The sequence below is a fragment of the Mustelus asterias genome, chromosome 6 (genome assembly GCF_964213995.1).
Source record: "Mustelus asterias chromosome 6, sMusAst1.hap1.1, whole genome shotgun sequence".
Taxonomy (NCBI): domain Eukaryota; kingdom Metazoa; phylum Chordata; class Chondrichthyes; order Carcharhiniformes; family Triakidae; genus Mustelus; species Mustelus asterias.
Window position 1 is genome coordinate 54,646,408 of NC_135806.1, and position 21,928 is coordinate 54,668,335.

Sequence of the window (21,928 nt, forward strand, 5' to 3'; positions counted from 1 at the left end):
TCCATGACATTACAAAGCCAGGAAGCCATCTTTTATATATTTCTTTAATAAACTACACCAGCCAATTCAATTTAGTAGAAAAATAAATGCTTCTTGTTATTTTACATGTTGAATCATTTTTTGTGCTGATATAAATAGTTATAATTTAAATAATAGAAGTGCAGACTTCCTGCATCTACAGAAACCAGTATTAAGACTGCATCCCTATGATGCTCACCAACACACTGATTCCACTGATAGTGCTGCATGTAGCCTTGAGGACAGCTGCACCTGTAACCTCCCAGCATGTTTTGACAACCGTGCTGGCACCTGTGGCTTCCATCACATTCGTTCACATCTGCAAAAAGACAAGGCAATTGAGAACAGAGTGAAGTTTCCCATAAGTTCCCATTTTATTCTCTCCTTTCCTGAAGGTGCTGACTCATTCTGGGGTATGATTCCAAATGTGCTGGCAGGCCTCCAATATCTTTCCCAAGTGACCATTTTTCACATTTGAGTCTAGACACTGAGCACTGGCTGGTGTATTGCATCAAAGCCAAGTCTGATTTGTCTTCACCAACATGCATACTTCTCAGCATGGGTCACTGGATAGTAAAGACAGAGTGGGTATTTTGCCTAACATTTTCCCCCTTCATAGCCAAATAGTTCTGTTGCCAATTGTAACACTCTTACTGTCAACTAAGATCAGCTAACTCAGTAGTGTTTGCGGATCAAACCCAGGACCTTTGTTGTCTGTATAACATAATATCATGCCAAGCCATGCATTTATCCACAAACCCAACAGGACAGCTTAACTCCCATTTTTAAATGTGTGATTTGGAAGGGGTTGCTTTTGTGATGTTAATACGTAAATGAAGCATTCAATCTTTCTTGTTCACAACATCAAATAATGGACATGAAAATAAAAGCAAAATATAGTGGATACTGGAGATTTGAAATACAAACAAAGTGTTAGAAAATTCAGCAGGTCTGACAGTATCTGTGGGGAGAGACACAGAGCTGATGTTTTGTGTCCAAAATGACTCAAATGTCTGTTTTGCACTTCACAGACGCCGCCAGACCAACTGAGTTTTTCCAGCACTTTCTATTTTTATATCAAATAATGGGCCACCATTTGATGTCAAAATAATTGTGAAATGAATGGCACTCATTGTTATTGATGAACAAATGTTACAGCAGCTTCAGGCAAGTGAAATAGTGCAGTTAGAAATGGAAATCCAAAGGTTGCTATCTGCGAGGCACCACTCTGCCATAGCTTCATTAAAACAACAACTTGCTGGGCTAACTCACTATTGAAATACATTTAATGGCATGGAGTTGAGGTATTCGAGTGGTATGTACAAACTAAACTCACTGCAGAAAGTAACATTTTGTCCATTTTAAACTAAGCGTCCTCTTAAAGTTTATTTATTAGTGAATCAAGTAGGTTTACATTAACACTGCAATGAAGTTACTGTGAAAATCTCCTAGTCGCCACATTCCAGCAGGTACACTGTTCAGGTACACTGAGGGAGAATTTAGCATGGCCAATGCACCCAAGCAGCACGTCTTTTGGACTTGTGGGAGAAAACCGGAGCACCCGGAGGAAACCCACGCAGACACGGGGAGAACGTGCAGACTCCACACAGATAGTGACCCAAGTCAGAAATCAAACCCAGGTTCCTGGCCCTGTGAGGCAGCATTGCTAACCACTGTACCGCCCAGGGCGGCACGGTGGCACAGTGGTTAGCACTGCTGCTTCACAGCGTCAGGGATCTGGGTTCGATTCCCGGATTGGGTCACTGTCTGTGTGGAGTTTGCACGTTCTCCTCGTGTTTGCTTGGGTTTCCTCCGGGTGCTCCGGTTTCCTCCCACAGTCCAAAGATGTGCGGGTTAGGTGGATTGGCCATGCTTAAATTGTCCCTTAGTGTCAGGGGAACCAGGAGAGTAAATGTCTGGGGTTATGGGGATAGGGCCTGGGTGGGAGTGTGGTCTGTGCAGACGCGATGGGCCGGATGGCCTCCTTCTGCACTGTAGGGATTCTAAATGCTTATTATTGCTAGTCAACTCCTGTGGCATTGAAAATTAACTACTGCAATAGTGAAGTCTCATTCTTTCAGGTGTTAATTGTTGAAGGTTTTAGGAATGTAAAATTTAATTTTATTTCCCTTTCTGTCTTTTTCTCTACCTTAATCCAATCTCTCCCTCTCTTTTCTCTCGCTCTCTTAATCCAATCTTCCTCCTTTTTTCTCGTTCTTTACCTGATTTTTCTTCAATTCACTGACTTGAATCTGCACTTCCTTTTCATTACTTGCACTATTAGTTTCACAATTCTTCAATTTGATTGGTTAAGGAGATGTGTTATAAATGCAAGTTTTGATGAGGTAATTATTTTTTGATGCTGTCTCTTTAATTCAACGTAAACTGGAGGAATGAAGAGGGAGTGGGTGGAAGGGTAGAGCCTACATTGAGGGCTTGAGGAGCCTGAGGGGTGTGTGTGTAAGGGCAGAATCTAGCACAGGGGGCATGAAAGGATATAGGCAGTAGGTGGGGGTGTAAATTAGCATAGGGGTCATGAAGGGGACCTTTTGAACAGTCCTCTCCTGCAGACTGGTTCATAACTCCTCTATGGAACCATGAACTATGATATGAGCTATGAACTCTGTTAAAAATCTGGCCCGACTCCATGAAAATTGCAGAGAGATATGTATCTCCGCAATGGAGCTGGCCAGGTTGGGAGTGCTAGATACTGCCCTCTGACAGGAATCAGACTGCATCCTTTAAAGGCACTCCAGAAAATTGCATAGCCCAGTAATGGGGTTGGGAATGCTGGAATTGGGACCTGTCCGCATTTTTAAATGGCTCATGAATCAACCCGTCTTGGTGGAAATACAGACCTCCATCTCTGAAATTTTGGACGGAAAGAGAGAGAAAGAGGGAGGGCTCATAGGGAGACAAAGGACTGCAACAAGTGTGATCAGCAGAGAGGAGAGTGTGGACTACCAAACAGAATGCAGGAGGGAAGGCAGCCTCTGCTTGAAGAGATGCATCCTGTGGCAATCGAAAAAATCCTAAGGATATATCCTGGATGGGCAGGGAGGATGGAATCGTGGACATTACTGCTGGCAGTTTGGAAATACTCCAAAGACTGAGAGAACCACCTTTTAAGGGTCACTTGATATTACAACTCAACAAAATGGGTAGAAATTAACCAATTGGAACCTGGGAATGATGTTGGAATGGTTCTTGTAAAAACTATTCTTTTACAGAGAGCTAGATGTAAAGTATAACTATGGTGTGGGGTTTTTGGTTATGTTAAAAATTAAAGGGGGGATATTCTTTCTCTAGCTTAGTATATTAACTGCCCACTAAGTATTGTAAGAAGTCTCAGAACACCAGGTTAAAGTCCAACAGATTTATTTGGAATCACGAGCTTTCGGAGCACTGCTCCTCCATCAGGTGAAGGGGCACCACTCCGAAAGCTCGAGATTCCAAATAAACCTGTTGGGCTTTAACCTGGTGTTCTGAGACTTCTTACTGTACCCACCGCAGTCCAACGCCGGCATCTCCACCTCATGGCTACTAAGTATTGTTTAGTCAATGTTGCTTTTACTTTTGTTGGTACAGTAAAAGTTTTAAAACGTGAAATCTTTATGTGAGGTTCCTTTCAGTTGATCATTGGGAATTCATAGAAATCATAGAAACCCTACAGTGCAGAAGGAGGCCATTCGACCCATCGAGTCTGCACTGACCACAATCCCACCCAGGCCCTACCCCCATATCCCTACATATTTACCCGCTAATCCCTCTAACCAACGCATCTCAGGACTCTAAGGGGCAATTTTTAGCACGGCCAATCAACCTAACCCGCACATCTTTGGACTGTGGGAGGAAACCGGTGCACCTGGAGGAAACCCACGCAGACACGAGGAGAATGTGCAAACTCCACACAGACAGTGACCCAAGCCGGGAATCGAACCCAGGTCCCTGGAGCTGTGAAGCAGCAGTGCTAACCACTGTGCTACCGTGCCGCCCTTTATTCAAATAACTTTTAAAAGTTATTGATCCATATGGTGCTCATGACAGATGCTTCCCCTGTTCACATAGGCCACAGACATCTGGTTTCCATTGCACTGGTAACAGGCATTGTTAGATGGCCTCATACTGAAAACAAGATATTTGGTGAACCAAAATGACCACTGTTGATGTCAGAAATTCTGTTTTGTAGAAGTTATTTAAGCCCCAGGTCAGTCCTTGATAACTCACTTGAGTAACAGAGCAAGAGTCCACATGGCAGATCCTTGAGAACCAATGAATGACACTGAGCAGGATTGAATATATGCATTTTGATAAATCTCACATGACAACCAAAAATATACACATTCTTCATATTCAGGCATTTTAAAACAGAACAACAAAGCAAGGGTTTCTAGGAACAAAATAAATTAATTAAAAAGGGTCAGGTCCATTCACTTCTGAATGATTTTAATCTGAACTATCTGCCTTCTCATTATAGCCCTCAATATCTTTTTACTCTATAAACATTGTATCTTTAGGATTCATTTAGACTGTCTACTTCAATGATTTCTTCTGTTACCCTTTCATACTTACTTATTTTCTTACTCCTACTTTGGCAGTTTTAAATTTGTGAACTCAGCTATTTAAACTTTTTATCTTAGGTGAACATGTGAGCAACTTTGTCAATTTCCTTCATAGTCTTGCAAATTTCAATTAGGTCACCATAAAGTCTCCTTTTTGCCAAGGATAATCGCCCAGCTTTCTTCCAACTTAAAACCTTGACAAATTGCTTATACAGCACGGTGATGATTATGTCTGAAATTAATCCGGCCCCTTTTTCTTCATCCGCTAATCTAATAGCCAATTTGGCAAATTTAACAATTGGAAGCAAAATTGAATCATAGCTGCATAAAAATTACCCAGTACATGGCTGATCAAGTAAATACAGAAAATGCTTGTTTTACTGAACTGCTGACTTGTCTTTTTCCTTTCTAGGCACTAACTGATCCACTGTGTACTTTGCATTATTTCTATATTTGTTTCAGCTTTCCAATATTTTCAGATTTTTAAAAAAATGGCAGTCAACTTTCAAACAGCCAATTTATCTGCAAGTTTCATGGACTATAGGGGCTTTGTGTTGTTTATTCCTTAGCCAGTTTCAACATAGAGTCAGGGACAAAATTACTGAGGAAAACTGTCAGTAGCTGTCCAAAGTCAATGGAAGTGAAAACTGGGCAGTGTCTGTAATAAGTGATTTGCTAATGTACATCTGAACAATGCAGACAGGCAGGCAATGGATGAAAAGAAAATCAAAGGTAGAAGAAAGAGGAAAAAGGTACGATATTTTATATATATATATATGGATGAGCCAGTGCAACTGAATTAAAACAGATAAGAGTTTTCAAACCAGTTTCTTCCTCGCTAATATTTTCTCATCACATCTGGTCCTAACTTCAGGCTTGGCTGCGATACACATACTTCTAGTCATAGTCAATTAACTTGTCAACACTCGCTGCTCAGACTTTACACATAAAGAATGTTCGCTTGGGAAAGATATCAGAGGGCTAGTAGCTCCTATGGAATTGCACCCAGATGATTAAAATTGCCTAATGTTGACAGTGTGACTCTGATGAGAACTTTCTAAGATTGGGTTTGTAGTTCCATGTTTCTTCCAGTATGCATCAAAGAGACGCTGAAGTCAGTGCTGAATTATTTTAATTTCACTTTTATCATGTGCAGATGCATTGCTTCATTATTATGAGAATAGTTGTCCTAGGAAACTGAGGATTTAAAATCAGCTGGAGCCAAGAAAAACATTTTTCATTGCAATTTGTATTTGAATTGACTTATGCTTTGAACAAATATGCTCCTTTATTTTCAGCATAACTGTCAAATGGGCTTCAGCCAGGTATGATTTTCCAGAACATTTTCAACTGATTTTTTGGTGAAGAATTGGTTGTATTGTAACCAGTTTAAAAAAAAATGAAATTCACTTCTTGCGGCTGTAAATCAAAAAGTCTTTGCTTTAACTCAAGGCAAAATGTAAAGTGAAATAAAAAGTCTAACTGCCTTTAGGGATAATAATGTAACTAGACTTGGCGTAGGTAGGCCAAAGACAGCTGCAAACTTGCATTAAAAATTCTTTTCAAACCGCTTATTTCAGAATGGTAGAAAACCATAAGGATTTCCAGAAACTGCTTTTGTGAAACAGGAAAGTCTGTAAATGGAAAACTCGTGTAATATAAAATTAACATTCAGAAATTGCTCAACTTGGGCTCCAGTGTACATTTTAATCAGTTGACCCTTTTATTTCCACCGAATGTGGGTGTCACTGGCTAAGCCAGCACTTTAATTGCTTGTCCTTAATTGCCCTCGAGAAGGCGGCTGCAGTACACGTGGTGTAGGTAAATCCACAGTGCTGTTAGAGAGGGAGATCCAGGATGTTGTCTCAATGATAGTAAAGGAACTGCGATAGTGTTCCAAGTCAGGGTGGTGTGTGGCTTGGAGGGGAATTTGCAGATGGTGGTGTTCCCATGCATCTGCTGCCCTTGCCCTTCTAGGTGGTAGAGGTTGCAGGTTTGGAAAGAGCCTTGGTGAATTGCTACAGTGCATCTTGTAGCTGGTACACACTGCTGCCTCTGTGCATCAGTGGTGGAGGGAGTGGATAGATTGCCAGTCAAGCAGGTTGCTTTGTTCTGGGTAGTGTCAAACTTCTTGAGTGTTAGTGGAATTGCATACATCCAGGCAAGTGGAGAGTCACACCCCTGACTTGTGTTCGTAGATGATGGACAGGTTTTGGGGACAAGAGTTGCTCATCACTGGATTCTCAGCCTTCGACCTGCTCTTGTAGCCACAGTATTTATATGGCAGGTTCAGTTCAGGTTTGGTCAATGATAACCTCAGGATGTTACTTGTGGGAAATTCAGTGATGGTAATGCTGTTGAATGTCAAGAGGAGATGGTTACATTCTCTCTTGTTGGAGGCAGTCGTTGCCTGGCACTTGTGTGGCTCGAGTGTTATAAGCCCAAGCCTGAACGTTGCAGGTCTTGCTGCATATGGGCCCAGACTGAGAAGATGCAAATGGCGCTAAATATTGTGCAATCGTAAGCAAACGTTCCTCTTCTGATGGGAGGACAGTCATTCATGAATTAGCTGATAACATTACCCTGATAAACTCCTGCAGCAATGTCCTGGGACTGAGGTACTTGACCTCTGACAACCACAACCATTTTCCTTTGTGCTAGATATAACTGCGACCAGTGGAGAGATAACTACCCCCCCCCACCCCGCCCCGATTTCCACTAACTCCAATTTTGCTGAGCTCCTTGATGCCACACTCATTCAAATGCTGCCTTGATATCAGGGCAGTCACTCTAACCTGACCTCTTGAGTTCAGTTCATTTGTCTATATTTCAACCGAGGTTGCATTGAGTGACGCTGGTGAAAACCAAACTGAGTGTCAGAAAGCATGTTATTGTGTGCAAGTGTTGCTTGAAAGTACTGTTGATGGCCTTTTCCATCATTTTGCTGGTGATTGAGGGTAGACTGATGGGGTGGTAATTGGCCATGGTTGGATTTGGCCTGCATTTTGTTTACAGGAGATATCTGGGCAGTTTTCCACATTGCTGGGTAGATGTCAGTGTTGTATTTGTACTAGACCAGCTTGGTAAGGGTGCAGCTAGTTCTGGAGCATAAGTCTTCAGTACTATTGCTGGAATGTTGTTACAACCCATAGCCTTTGGAGTATCCCAGTGCCTTTAGCCGTTTTTTGATATCACATGGAGTGAATTTGCTCTACGCATCCTGTTTTTGGAATTGTTGGAATGACAGATTTGACAGTGGCTCTCAGTAATAATCAGCTTGTTGCGCACTTTCTTACCCAGCAGCAGGTGAGCAAGAAAGGATAGCTGCACTGCTGCCAATAAAAGGCCAAGTAGGGATCATTGGTTACTATCCCATCATATGTAGAAACACATTACGGTAGTTTTCTCAGTCCGACCTGACTTCATTCAATTTGTTTGCCGTGTCATTGTGTAATGTTGTTCTTTCCTTCACTATGATCAGATACTGAGCAGGATAATTTAAGGCATTACATTCAGGCTGCATAAGTATGTTGAAAAAGCCAGGCCTAAAGGTACATACCCTCACAGTTTAAGCCAGTGTTATCAAGGGTAAATCCTCGCTGACATTCACAGCTGAAACTTCCAGGTGAGTTCTGGCAAAGCCCCTTTGATCCACACAGTGAAAGCTGTGAAGCACATTCATTGTTATCTAAAAAACAGAAAAGTAGATGTAACCATTATTGGTTTGGAGGAAAACCCAACAGAGGCCAAGAGCAACTGTCACAAAAACACACTTTATGCCAAATAATGACTTTTAATCTGATGACTGGAAAACCGAACTGAAATTTTAAAAAAAACAGCAAATAAAAGCGTGACTTGAGCTTATAACATAGATGGTTACCCAATTTGCATCACTGAACCTATCACACCTCAATCCACTGAGATGGAAATATAGGGCGCTATTTTATGACCTCCCTCGGGAGAGGCTCATAAAATAGCGCCTGAGGCCAATGGAGAATTCCGTTCTGTGAGCCTCGCCCCGATTCCGGGGTGGGTGAGGTGGTAAAATTCAAGCAATAATGTCTGCACAGACACAACAAAGACAATAGTTCTATGAAAATATGAATGAGTCACATTTGCTGTCTCCATTAGCAAGGCAATCACCTGGAATATTCAACAGGGACTTCCCAGACATGAACTCATCAAGCTGCAATAGGAATATGCTAAAGCCATAAAGCCAATCAGTTGAACGATGGGACACTGACTGAGAGGATTCCCAGACTTGAATTGGTTAAGTTACTAATCAAGCCTTGTTTGAATCACTGGATGATGACATGTGACGTGCCTATCCTTTGTGTGCTCAAACATTAACTTTCTCTGCAGTTAGAAGATAAGCAGATGAGGCGCTGACAAGAGAAGGCGTGCTGGGGTCATCGTTTTCTGCCTTTCTCTCCAACCCACCTTGCAAGCTTCAAACCCAATTTGCTGACCGTGACCATCTAAGGACATCCCTGTTGCATATGGAGATTTCTTTAAAGAAATCAGCCCAGCTCTACTATCCAGGAGAACAGTCAAATCAGCCGCCTACAGTTTAAACACAGGACGACTAAAGGAAAATCACAAGACTACCAATTTCAGCTTGAAGCCAGCCAAGTCATGAAACTACAAACTGCACCCCTTTTAAATCGCTCTAGATTCTATGTTGACAAATCTTTTTTTCCCCATTATTGGTGTCAGCTTTACCTATCTAATGTGTGTGTATGAAAAGTTGGAGCATATCTTATTTTTTTTATTTAGATTGGTTTAAGTATAATAAAGCTAATCTCTTTCTTTGTTAAACTCCAGCAAACTTGTCTGATTGGTTACTTTATGTTCCTAGTGTGTAAACAATTAGTTTGCCAGTCTATCCTATTTTTAAAAAAACCTGTTGTGGTCAAATGGAGAGAGGAGCCATTTGATCCCTCCTCAGCTGATCATACCAGAGGTAGTATGCAGGTGCAGCATATAATCAAGAAGGCTGTTGGAATGCTATCCTTTATTCTGACAGGAAGTGAACATAAAAGGATAAAAGCAAAATATTGCAGATGCTGGAATCTGAACGAAAAACAGAAAATGCTGGAAAATCTCAGCAAGTCTGACAGCATCTGTGAGGAGAGAATAGAGCCAATGTTTCAAGTCTAGATGGCCCTTTGTCAGAGCGGCTGTCCTTATAGGACAGAGATGAGGAGAATATTTTTCTCTCAGAGGGTTGTGCGACTTTGGAACTCTTGTCTCAGAAGGTGGTAGAAGCGGGGTTAATGAATGTTTTAAAGCAGAGGTAGATAGATTCTTGTTGGGTAAGGCAATCAAAGATTATTGGGGGGGGGGGCGGGGGGAGCAAATAGGGAATGTGGAAATGAACACAAACGGATCAGCCATGATCTCCGTGAATGGCAGAGCAAGCTCGAAGGGCTGAATGGCCTCTGTTTTGTATGTTTGTAAATATACTTGTCGAGTTGGAAATCTCACATTTCAGTGAAGTAACAGTGCCAGGATTATGCTGAAAAAAAATGATATGCTTAAAGAGCCCACGTTTGTAAAACACAAGTCAGAAAATATAATTCTTGAACAATTTGATGGATATAGTTTCCTTGAATTACAACTAATGGAACTGACAAATCTCTAATTTGCTTTAGACTAATAAACACTAATACATCCTAAGTACAGTACAGCACTTCCTTCTGGGAACTGGACTCAGTGCAATTAAGTAATCACCACTTAATTAATGAAGACACATCTCCTCCAAACTTTAATTTCCTCGATTTTGAAGTTCCAGAAGAATGAAATTTAAAGGCAACAGACGGAAGTAGAAATCCTAAATAAGACATTTTTTTTTCAATTTCCTTGTGTTATCACAGTGGTTAGCATTGCTGCCGCACAGCGCCAGGGACCTAGGTTCGATTTCCAGCTTGGGTCGATGTCTGTGAGGAGCCTACACGTTCTCCCCATGACTGCGTGAGTTTCCTCTAGGTGCTCCGGTTTCCTCCCACAGTCCAAAAAAGTGCATGTTAGGTGCATTGGTCATGCTAAATTCTCCCTCAGTGTACCCGAACAGGTGCCGGAGTGTGGCGACTAGGGGATTTTCACAGCAACTTCATTGCAGTGTTAATGTAAGCCTACTGTGACACTAATAAATAAAAAAAAATCATCCTGCCTCTTTAGAGAAATCAGTGACATTCTAATCAGACCTATTCACGCGGGGCCTGCATTCCTGGCTGCGCCACTTAATGAAAAATAGAAATAGAAAGTGCCTTTCTTAGCACTGCAGGACAATGTTTCCCACACTGCTGGGGCTGTTAAATTCATCAAGGCAAACTTAACCATCTCTAGTTTCACGTCAACTATTCCATGTGCTAACTGGGAGTAGAATAAAAGATCAGTACTGAGTGCAAGCAGGCCAGTTTATATGTAACAAATACAGGGTGCCTGTCGCAGCAAAGAAAAGTATCATGTTGCCATGCTGCACTCAGCAAATCTTGATTTTCCATTGCAGTGACTAGGAGACAGAGAAAGGAAAGCAGGCGATTGACTCTGGAAAAGAGTGAAAACAGGCGAAAAGTGAAGGTTATTTTGAGGCAGAATACCATGAATTGGATAATCACACAGACAGTCATCAGGACAGGAAAATTGAATCTATATTGAAGCCCCGCCTTAAACTTTGATATATCATGCATTAAGGATTCATGAACTGACTGGTCTGCATGCACAGAGCAAAATTGAAGAATCCAGCAGAGGAAGAGGAACATGGGAGTGGAGTAGCGATAGGAGATTAAAGCACTAAGATAAAATAGCACGAGTTGAACCATCAAATGAATTTGAAAGTAAAAATGGAGCAGGAGCTGAAATTTTAATAAGCAAATGATTTCCTCTGAATTTGATCAGTAATACAAAGGAAAAAAATGTAAAGAGAATATAGGCCCAGTTTACACAGCTTCCCACTCATCTGAGGAAACCATCTAATGAATTTTGCTGTGAAGTCTCAAGAACAAATATATCCTTTCTTAAATATGGAGACCACAGCTGGGATTTAACACTTAGGCAGTGGCCTTGCATACAGGATAGAAAGTCGACACCAACACACCGCTACTGGCCCCAGAGGATGCCATCTTACGTGGGGGTAGCATACAAATCTGGCCAAAAACTGCATTTAGGTGTTGGCTGAACAAAGCTCTGTGCAATTGTAGCAAGACATGGGGGCGGCACGGTAGCATAGTGGTTAGCACTGCTGCCTCATAGTGCCAGAGACTCGGGTTCGATTCCCGGTTTGGGTCGCTGTCTGTGTGGAGTTTGCACATTCTCCCCATGTCTGCGTGGGTTTCCTCTGGGTGCTCTGGTTTCCTCCCACAGTCCAAAGATGTGCCGGTTAGGTGGATTGGCCATGCTAAATTGCCCCTTAGTGTCAGGGGCACTAGCTAGGGTAAATCCGAGGGGTTATGAGGATCATACTGGGTGGGATTATGGTCGGTGCAGACTCGATGGGCCGAATCGCCTCCTTCTGCACTGAAGGATTCTATGATTCTACATCCTTATTCTTGTATTTCAGTCTCCTTGTAATAAAGGCCAATATGCATTCACCTTCCTCCTTGTTTGCTGTATCTGCAAGCTAGCTTTCTGTGTTCTGTATAAAAGTAAACTTAGACTTCTTTAAACTTTAACATTTAAAGGTTTATACTCCATCTATCACCTTGTTGCCCACTCATCCAACTTGCTTGTATATCGCTGCAGCATCTTTGTGTCTTCCTCACAGTTTACATTCCCACCTAGTTTTATATGGTCGGCTTATGATGAAAGTGAGGAGGTGTGGGATAGAGGGAAAGTTGGCCGATTGGATAGGTAACTGGCTGTCTGATCGAAGACAGAGGGTGGTGGTGGATGGAAAATTTTCGGATTGGAGGCAGGTTGCTAGCGGAGTGCCACAGGGATCAGTGCTTGGTCCTCTGCTCTTTGTGATTTTTATTAATGACTTAGAGGAGGGGGCTGAAGGGTGGATCAGTAAATTTGCTGATGACACCAAGATTGGTGGAGTAGTGGATGAGGTGGAGGGCTGTTGTAGGCTGCAAAGAGGCATAGATAGGATGCAAAGCTGGGCTGAAAAATGGCAAATGGAGTTTAACCCTGATAAATGTGAGGTGATTCATTTTGGTAGGACTAATTTAAATGTGGATTACAGGGTCAAAGGTAGGGTTCTGAAGACTGTGGAGGAACAGAGAGATCTTGGGGTCCATATCCACAGATCTCTAAAGGTTGCCACTCAAGTGGATAGAGCTGTGAAGAAGGCCTATAGTGTGTTTGTTAGCTTTTATTAACAGGGGGTTGGAGTTTAAGAGCCGTGGGGTTATGCTGCAACTGTACAGGACCTTGGTGAGACCACATTTGGAATATTGTGTGCAGTTCTGGTCACCTCACTATAAGAAGGATGTGGAAGCGCTGGAAAGAGTGCAGAGGAGATTTACCAGGATGCTGCCTGGTTTGGAGGGTAGGTCTTATGAGGAAAGGTTGAGGGAGCTAGGGCTGTTCTCTCTGGAGTGGAGGAGGCTGAGGGGAGACTTAATAGAGGTTTATAAAATGATGAAGGGGATAGATAGAGTGAATGTTCAAAGACTATTTCCTCGGGTGGATGGAACTATTACAAGGGGGCATAACTATAGGGTTCATGGTGGGAGATATAGGAAGGATATCAGAGGTAGGTTCTTTACGCAGAGAGTGGTTGGGGTGTGGAATGGACTGCCTGCAGTGATAGTGGAGTCAGACACTTTAGGAACATTTAAGCGGTTATTGGATAGGCACATGGAGCACACCAGGATGATAGGGAGTGGGATAGCTTGATCTTGGTTTCAGATAAAGCTCGGCACAACATCGTGGGCCAAAGGGCCTGTTCTGTGCTGTACTGTTCTATGTTCTATATATCAACAGCAAACTTGGACACACTACTATTGGTCTCTTTGCCTAAGTCATGAATACTGATGATAAATAGCTGAGGTGCTAGCACTGATCCTTGCAGCAAATTATCAGTTACTATCCATTACTTTGAAAATGCATCCCTAAACCCTGTTTTATATGTCACCACCACAAACAAGATTAATTTATTTCTTATCCCAGATGATGTCTTATGGCATTGCTCACGGGCAGTCTGGAATCCTAACACAATTATATCATTAATCTAATCTTCCTATATAAAGCTGGGTTAGTGATGCAGAGCTGCGACAACAGTGCGGGTTTAATTCCTGTGTCGGCTGAGGTCATTTGTGAAGACCTGCCTTCTCAACATTGCCCTTGCCTGAGATGTAGTGATCCTCAGGTTAAATCACCACCCATCAGCTTATGGTCATCTGGGACTATGATGATTTTACTGATACAAATGCCAGTTCCCACAGGTAAGATAAGCAAATCCAGCCAAATGTAGGTGCCTGTAAATGTTTTACGACAATTAGATGGCCTCTCCAAGTCAGATCAGCTTAGGTGACCTAAGGTGCTTTTCTTCTCTTTTTAAGATTGTATGGAAAAGGTTTTAGTTCTGATTCTACTATTTACTAGTTTACCTGTGTCTCCTTGACCTACTGTCAAAATTTGGTCCAAAGCAATTTTGTGAATTTATCTGATCCATGCATTTTACTAGCCATTTACTTATACAAGATCACTTCTCCGTTGCCCTCTTCCAAAGTTGAAAAGTTCACTTTTTTTTCAGTCTTTTTACAGATTGTTAATCATAAGTTTCGGTCATGTAACTTTTCTTTGTACTGCCTTGAGCAATCGTACATTTCCCCTGCGCCTGAGGAACCAGAAGTGGACAGAGTATATAAAGTACACGATTAGGAGTTGAAGTGTTCGGTCACAAGGTTAACAGCATGACTTTGGAGTGTGAGATCACGGATGCAGCAGCATGCTTCCTGAAGCGTCAGGTCACAGGGTTAACAGCATGAGTTCTGAGGCAAATTTTTTCTTAATCCATTTTGCTTTGTCCTTGGTATATCAGAGAAACTTTTTCTTGTGAACAGATAAAGCCACAACTTAACTAACATCAAATGAAAAAGCATGAAGTGCTAGAAGTGCAGCATCTGAAAGACAAAAATCTTTGCCATATTTACAGCACAACATAAAAATTATCCCTCCAACCACAAGACACACAATTAAACATTTTCAAGTGCAATAATGCAAATAATCTCTTTGTATGCATGTAGATTATTCCTACCAATGCAGGCAGTATGATGCTGTGTGAATCCAGGTGGACACTTGCATGTGAATCCTCCAATAGTGTTGACACACAGAAACTGACAGTTGTGCTGTTTTGTAGAACATTCATCAAGATCTGAGGGGATGGAAAGTGAAGCAAGTAAATAGATGTTCATCCGGCAGTAAGGATACTTCAATTGCAAGCAAAAAAAGAACTAACTTCACAAAGTAATTCAAAGAAACAGGTTTAATAAAGAAACTTCATAACACCAACACTTCAGGCCATGCTCTGGGCCATACAAGCTCCCCACTATCCCCATGTGCTTTCTATTTATAACGGGTTAGCTGGTCAGCCGACCACCGCATCATTTTGTCATTGGTTACATTGTCTACTGGATCAGCTGACCCTCACAGCATATTGACATTATAACAATAGATAGATAGTGCAAGTCATTTAAATGCATCATTAATATCATCTTCCAAATATGAATTTAAACCTTTTAACCATGGGTCTGTCTGGCTGCAAACTGCTGAACACCAGAGCTGTCAGAACCTTGGGCAAATCTGATGTATGAGATTTTCGGTCTGAGGTCAGCTTCGCATAGCCAAGATATCATCTCATGCAAACAAGATCAAAGGGTGTTCATGTCGGCTGACATCCCTGGACTGAGCTTGTGTCATGGTTTCATAGAATCACAGAATCCCTAAAGTGCAGACCGAGGCCATTCGGCCCATCAAGCCTGCAGCAACAACATTCCCACCCAGGCCCAATGCCCGTAAGCCACGTATTTACCCTGCTAGTCCCCCTGACTAAGGGGCAATTTAGCATGGCCAATTAACCTAATGCGCAAATGTGAGGGGAAACTGGAGCACCCGGAGGAAACCCACACAAACACGGGGATAATGTGCAAACTCCACACAGACAGTTACCCAAGGCCGGAATCGAACCCGGGTCCGTGGCACTGTGAGGCAGCAGTGCTAATCACTGTGCCGTCTTTCAGCTCAATGACTGATCATTCACAGTCCTCTTCCTTGGACTCACCACTACTAAAAACATAATCATTTCAAATCAAGCTATTCATTTTTCGGTACTAAATTTTTAAACTTTTGTTTTGCTTTTTAACCTCTTTCAGGTCACTCAACCCTACTGTAGCATATTAAATTTTCCATCATACTAAGAACTACCCGGAAGTTACAACTTCTGGCTAAGCTAAGACCTGGCTCATGTAGATGGGTCCACTATCTGCCCTTGACCAAGGAGCAATGAGATAGTAACCACACAGAAAAAAAAATCAGTCCTTACTGAAAACTGCTAAACGCATTTACAATTTCCTTTACTGACCTCTACATGTCTTTCCATCCTCTTGCAGGAGGTAGCCTCTTGGACATGAGCAATGGTAACTCCCTTCTGAATTCTTACAGATAAAGTTGCATGGTTTTGGAGATTGAGCACATTCATCAAGATCTAGTTATGTAATGATGGGAAGAACAGTAAAATTAAGGACATGTGCCAATTCTTAATAGATTCATATTAATTGCAATACTTTAAAAATTCAAGTCTGGAACAATCAATTTGCATTATCTTTGCCTGGATAACATGATTTAACATCATCATCTTGAGTTTTCTATTCAGTGCAATTTTAATGCCAGAGGCGATGCATTTAATCTAATTAGGTTTTACTGGTATTATAATAATGACAATCAAAAGATCCCAGCTCTTATGAAGGAAGTCAGACATTATCTGCAAAAGCTATATTTTCATAAATAATTAGAAATGGTTGTGTGATAAATGGCTGTAACTGATTTAAAGAAAAAATTCTTTAAATCCTTTTTGTTCAACCATACTTTTGTGTCCTTTCTTTCTCTCTCTCTTCTGATTTTGTTCATATTTGTCATTGCCTTTTAAAGCACTCAGTCATCTTTCTGTCACTAAGAAGTATCACAGAAATATAAGTTGCTATTGAGAAAACTGGCAGATAGATGACTTGCTTACACACCTCTGCCAAAATTATTGTAGATTTTTGTTAAAGGTGACTCATCTTTATTCCACTACAGAAGTTGATATTTAAAATAGCAATCAGAAAGAAAGTCTTTTATTTTAAAAAGGCCATTAATACACATCCATGAATTGCCTGTTACAAAATAGATAGTAGTTAAACTACTCCTTACCAATACATGCTGTTCCCGTAAGGTCTGTGGTATAACCAAGCTTACAAAGACAGCGGTAGGAACCAAGCGTGTTTATACATTGACCATTCTGACACAGGTTAGGCATCACCTTGCATTCATCAATGTCTGTAACAAAACACAGTTAGAAAATATATACTGTATATGTACAGTCAATCCATTCCTGCGTCCTTTCAGAATAATACACAGTTGGAATAGCTTGGGTTTTTCTTTTATACAAGGGCCACTGAATTCCAATTTCCAAAAACCATTTTATTAATGCTAAAAATTATTTATCACAATTAAATTCAAATATGAATAGTAGTTGTACAAACTGTGTAAAATAATTTCCCTGTAGTTCAAAATTCTCTTACTCTTAGCTGCAGCCAACACAAATTAATTATAAATAAAAAGATTCCTTTCATCATAAAATACAATCTAAAGCACAACATTATGTAAATCGTATTTCACCTTGTCCATCAGTTGTGTAGCCTGGACCATGTGGACATATCTTTTTGTATTGGGTAGTACCAGGCAGTGGGCAGAGCTCACACTGGTTACCCCAACCACGACCACCATCACAGCAACACTCAGACTTGGTGACCAGGTTACGACTGCTGGAAGACATTTGACACATGGTTTGAAGAACCTCTGCAAAGCAGAAGGCTTCTCGATTGTCTGTGGATGGAAAAATGGGATTAAAAGACAGAACCAGCATATTAAGAACATACTTTAATATTTGAAGAATCCACCAGGAAAAAGAAGAGTTTAAAGCTGAACAAATGTTCTCTCCCCACTTCCTCCCAGCCCACCACACAATTGCTTCCCATCTAAGGAAATACACGTGGCATAGCTTCAGACAACCTGGCCACTGAAATTCTGTGAAAATTCCTGCTTACTGTTCCTGCTGAAGCCTTTTAAGATGCTTTTCAACACTTCAGCCCAATTACTATTCTGTAAGCTGCTTTTGCTTTCTAAGTTTAGGATAGGTGTTAACAAAAATTAGTGGCCTTAATGCAAAATCAGATTTATCAATGGTGTTGCTGCCAGCTGCGAGAGACATGCCTTGGGAGATGGTGATATTAACATGAGGTTCGAGCAATATTGAAGTTTCCCAATCACATTATGAGTACCTTACTTCACTGGCATGAAGTCCTTTCAGACATCCAGAGATCAAGGAAAATGTTGGGCAGGATTTTCCGCGCGCCCTGCGTGTTTCGTGGTGGTGGACGCCAGCTCTCCATTGGCTAGCAGCAGGACCTTATGGTTTCATTGTTGTCAATGGAGTTTCCCACTGAATGCACCCGCCACGCCTCCACTCAGGCAATATGACTATTAGCAGATGAACAAGTCACAACTAAAGTGATTCATTTCACCACTGCTTCTCAGCTACAGCCTGGATTTCCATACCAGTAGAATTATGGCACATTGTTAACCCAGTGGGCCATTATGAGGATACACTCCTGACCCACACACCCCCTCGCCATTGGCCAACAGATATAAAAGCATTTAGATCACCTGCATAATTTTGATAGGTTCCCTAGCCCCTTTCAATGTGCCAGCCTGAATGGTTTATGAGCTGCAAGGCTTATCACCAAGAAGGGGTGATGGCAAGCATAATGTCATTGGTGTAATTAAATTTGTTCTGGATTTGGCACCAGAGCCCATGTGGCCAATTGTCCCGCAATGAATTAGATTAGATGTTAGGTCAGTATTGTGATTGTGTAAATAACTGAATCAGGCAAAAAATTAGTTTCGCTACTCTCCGTGTATTAAAGTACAGTATTTTCCTCATTAGCATGATGTTACAATATGTCCATACAGAGACTGGCATAACACAAGCAGATAATATCGGTTGGCTGCATCTTAGTTGAAAGTATAAGTATGTATCTCAAAAGAAAATGATGCCATCTAAACTAGCTGCCCACCTACCCTGCATCTAATTGAGGAGTTTAAAATACTTAAGGTATTTGAAGGATTGAGACAGAGAAATAATTTCCTCTGGTGGAGGAATCCAGAACAAGAAGGACTATTCCTAAATTTAGACCTAGGCCATTTAGAAATGAAGTCAAAAAGTACATTTTCACACTAGAGCTAATTTAAATCTGGAACATTACCCCAAAATGGTTGTGAATAATGGGTTAATTGAAGTTTTCAAGGTTGAGACTGACATGTTTTCATTAGATAACAAGGTGAAAGGATATGCAATGGAGACTGATAAATCAACAGAGGCTGGTAAATTGATTTGTGGTACAGATCACCCATGATCTAACTGAATGACAGCAGATATGTAGGGTTGCATGATCTGTTATTGATTCCTATGTTTAAAGGTAGTGTACTCTCATTGCAAATCCAGCAAAATAAAGAAGAAGGACCCAATGATAAGATGGGACATGGATACACTAGGCTAATTTCAGATGCTTGGTCACTAGCATGAGAGAGGGATAAGATAAATGAGTTTCTGGCCTCTTGGATAATGAGAGGAGGATCTGTGGCTGTTGTGGCCACAAAATGAGTGGCATACAGTCTTAAGCTCTTGAAATTTTTTTCAGCTGGCAATAGGCTGGATCTTGCTGTAAAAATAATGCATGTTAAGACTAACATCATTATCAATCAGCAAACCAATCAGGAAGTTCAGATGATTAAGAGATAGGTAATGAGTTATGAATCTTCAGAACTTGTTGGTTTAAGCTATTTGCTTCGCTCAAACATCAACTCACTCTTATCTTTCCTATTATTTTCAATAGTTTGCTGATTTTCACACTAATTTTCGATTGAATTTGTCATACGAAGTTATCTCTGGTAATTAATGGTGCAAATATCTTTTTAACAACATGTGAGCTGTTAATAAATACCATTATACCAATCAACCCCTTTGGCCCAAAAAGGGAAAAATGATATTGTTCAACCTCATTCCGAAATGTAGGAAATTGTGAGGAATTTTAATAATGTCAAATTTGATTTTTCTTACTTTCCTGTTTCTTTTTTAATACGATCTTACTTCTTCTCTCTTCATTTCTCTTTCTGTACTTAATTTGACCATAATGCTTTCTCCTTTCCTGTCTTCACCTGTTTCTTTCTCCATTTTCAATTCAAACTGGTTAAGGGGCTACACTGTTGGTGCAGCCATTCACTGAGATTTAAGGTACTCTGCTGCTCTTGCATTATAATCTTGCAACTTCCAACAAGATATGGTGAAATGCTTTTCCAGCTGAAGGATGCAAGAAGAAGTCTAATTAATGGCTTGTACCCACTCCTGAAAGTTCTGGTCCAGTTACTTAAAATTGAACATGATTATGCACTTTCACACACAAAATCATTTGAAATGTCAAGTTGTCAAGAGCTGTCCGGCTGTCAAAGAACTGTTAAAGAGCTGTCAAATCTGTCAAAGCTAACTCGGCAGCGCCAAAGCTGTCAACGATACTCAGGAAGTGTTAGAGCTGTAAAAGCTATCCAAGAAGTGTCAAAGTTGTCAAAGATATCCAGGAAGTGTCAAATCTGTCCAGACAGTGTCAAAGTAGTCAAAAAACTTTTGATACTAGATGAGCTGACATGAAGGGGGTAAGGGTTCAAGCTGGTGTGCATGGATTGGCAATAAGTTGGCATGTGAGTGTAGGGGCCATGGGAAGTTAGTAGAGGGACACTATAGGGAGTTCTATTCTTTTTAAAAATTTAAACATGGTGCTGGAGAACAGAGGCAGGCCTTGCACCTAAACTGGTTCCGTAGCCAACATTCCTGGGTCACTTGCCATGACTCTTGTTTCAGCCACACCATGCCACCCCACCATCCCTGCCACCAAAATTTAGAAATGTGGCCATCATTTTTAAAGGTTGGGTTCGCCAAGCTAGGAAATCACTCGATTCGGTGAACCTCACCCGGGTACAACAATCTGGGCTTTAAAAAAATGATTTACATCCTTTCTCTGGTTTGGAAGTTAAAGTTCTTGTAATAAACTTGTAGATTCATAAAGCTCCAACTATTAACATGGTTAAGCATTTATGATACAATCTTTCCTGATGCCAAAAAAAAAATTTCTGTATGTGGAATTGGGAGACAGTGATTAATTTTGTTGCTTGTGAGTTGAGTTCTTTGTTTCTGGATTCTGGCTTGTGAAACATAGCTGCACCATTCCCATGATAGTGGAAGATGTACTGCTAGGAGAGGAAGTCAACCGTGGGGCATTTTCCATCTCACTTTTGGTGGGCAGGAAAGTGGGTGGGGATAGAAATTCAATGCGAGTCCTGTTGCCATTGTCCCTGCCCTCTACCAATGATGTAATGGGGTTCCCACCATGAAACTTTGTGAAGCCCATTCACATACATTTAAATATCGTTAGTGGGCTTCTCCAAGGACAATGGTCCTTGTCAGAGGTACACAGGTATGTACAGCCTCCAAGGGGGAAGAGGGTCACATCCAGGCAACACCCTGGCACCGTCTGGGCACTGCCAGGGAGGCTTGCATTGGGGAGACTCAGGTTGGGGGGGGGGGGGGGGGCATTTCCTTGTCCGTGTGAGGCGCGAGGGTGTTCCCTAATCTCAAGGGGGGGGGGGGGGGGGGAGGTGGTGGCGGGGAGATTCTGTGGTGTATTTGTGTTTATTTTTTATTGTTTCCAGATCAGGGTGTGCAGCCAGCATGATGTTGTGGGACCTCCCTCCAGGATTTCTTTGACAATCTGTCGAAAAATATGGCGGGGAAAGCCTGCACTGCAGCCCACTTTTCCCGTCTGATTTGACACATTAGAAAGCAGCTCACCACCACCTTCTCAAGGGCAACTAGGGATGGGCAATAAATGCAGGCCAGTCAGCGAAGTCCATGTCCCATGAATGAATAACATTATCAAAAAGAGGGAAAATTCCGCCCATCATTTCAGGCTATTGGGAGCAGGAGTTAGATACTAGTGGGGACAAAGAACGTGAGTTGGGCCAAAATATCACAAAAGCCTTTCACTGTAAATCCTGCATAGTATGTGCAGCATAATGGTGGAAAATATGTA

At 41.4% G+C, this 21,928-nt stretch overlaps 1 protein-coding gene across 1 annotated transcript in view; it reads right to left on the reverse strand.

The window, feature by feature from the left end:
* fbn2 (fibrillin 2) overlaps positions 1-21,928 on the reverse strand; it is a 348,986-nt gene that overhangs the window by 12,638 nt on the left and 314,420 nt on the right. Inside the window, exons 57-62 of the mRNA XM_078214343.1 lie at positions 17,406-17,612; positions 16,938-17,063; positions 16,111-16,233; positions 14,788-14,904; positions 8,140-8,268; positions 218-337 (exon numbers count right to left, since the gene is read on the reverse strand). Coding sequence (XP_078070469.1) covers positions 218-337; positions 8,140-8,268; positions 14,788-14,904; positions 16,111-16,233; positions 16,938-17,063; positions 17,406-17,612 — 822 coding nt within the window. The remainder of the gene's footprint in view (positions 1-217; positions 338-8,139; positions 8,269-14,787; positions 14,905-16,110; positions 16,234-16,937; positions 17,064-17,405; positions 17,613-21,928) is intronic.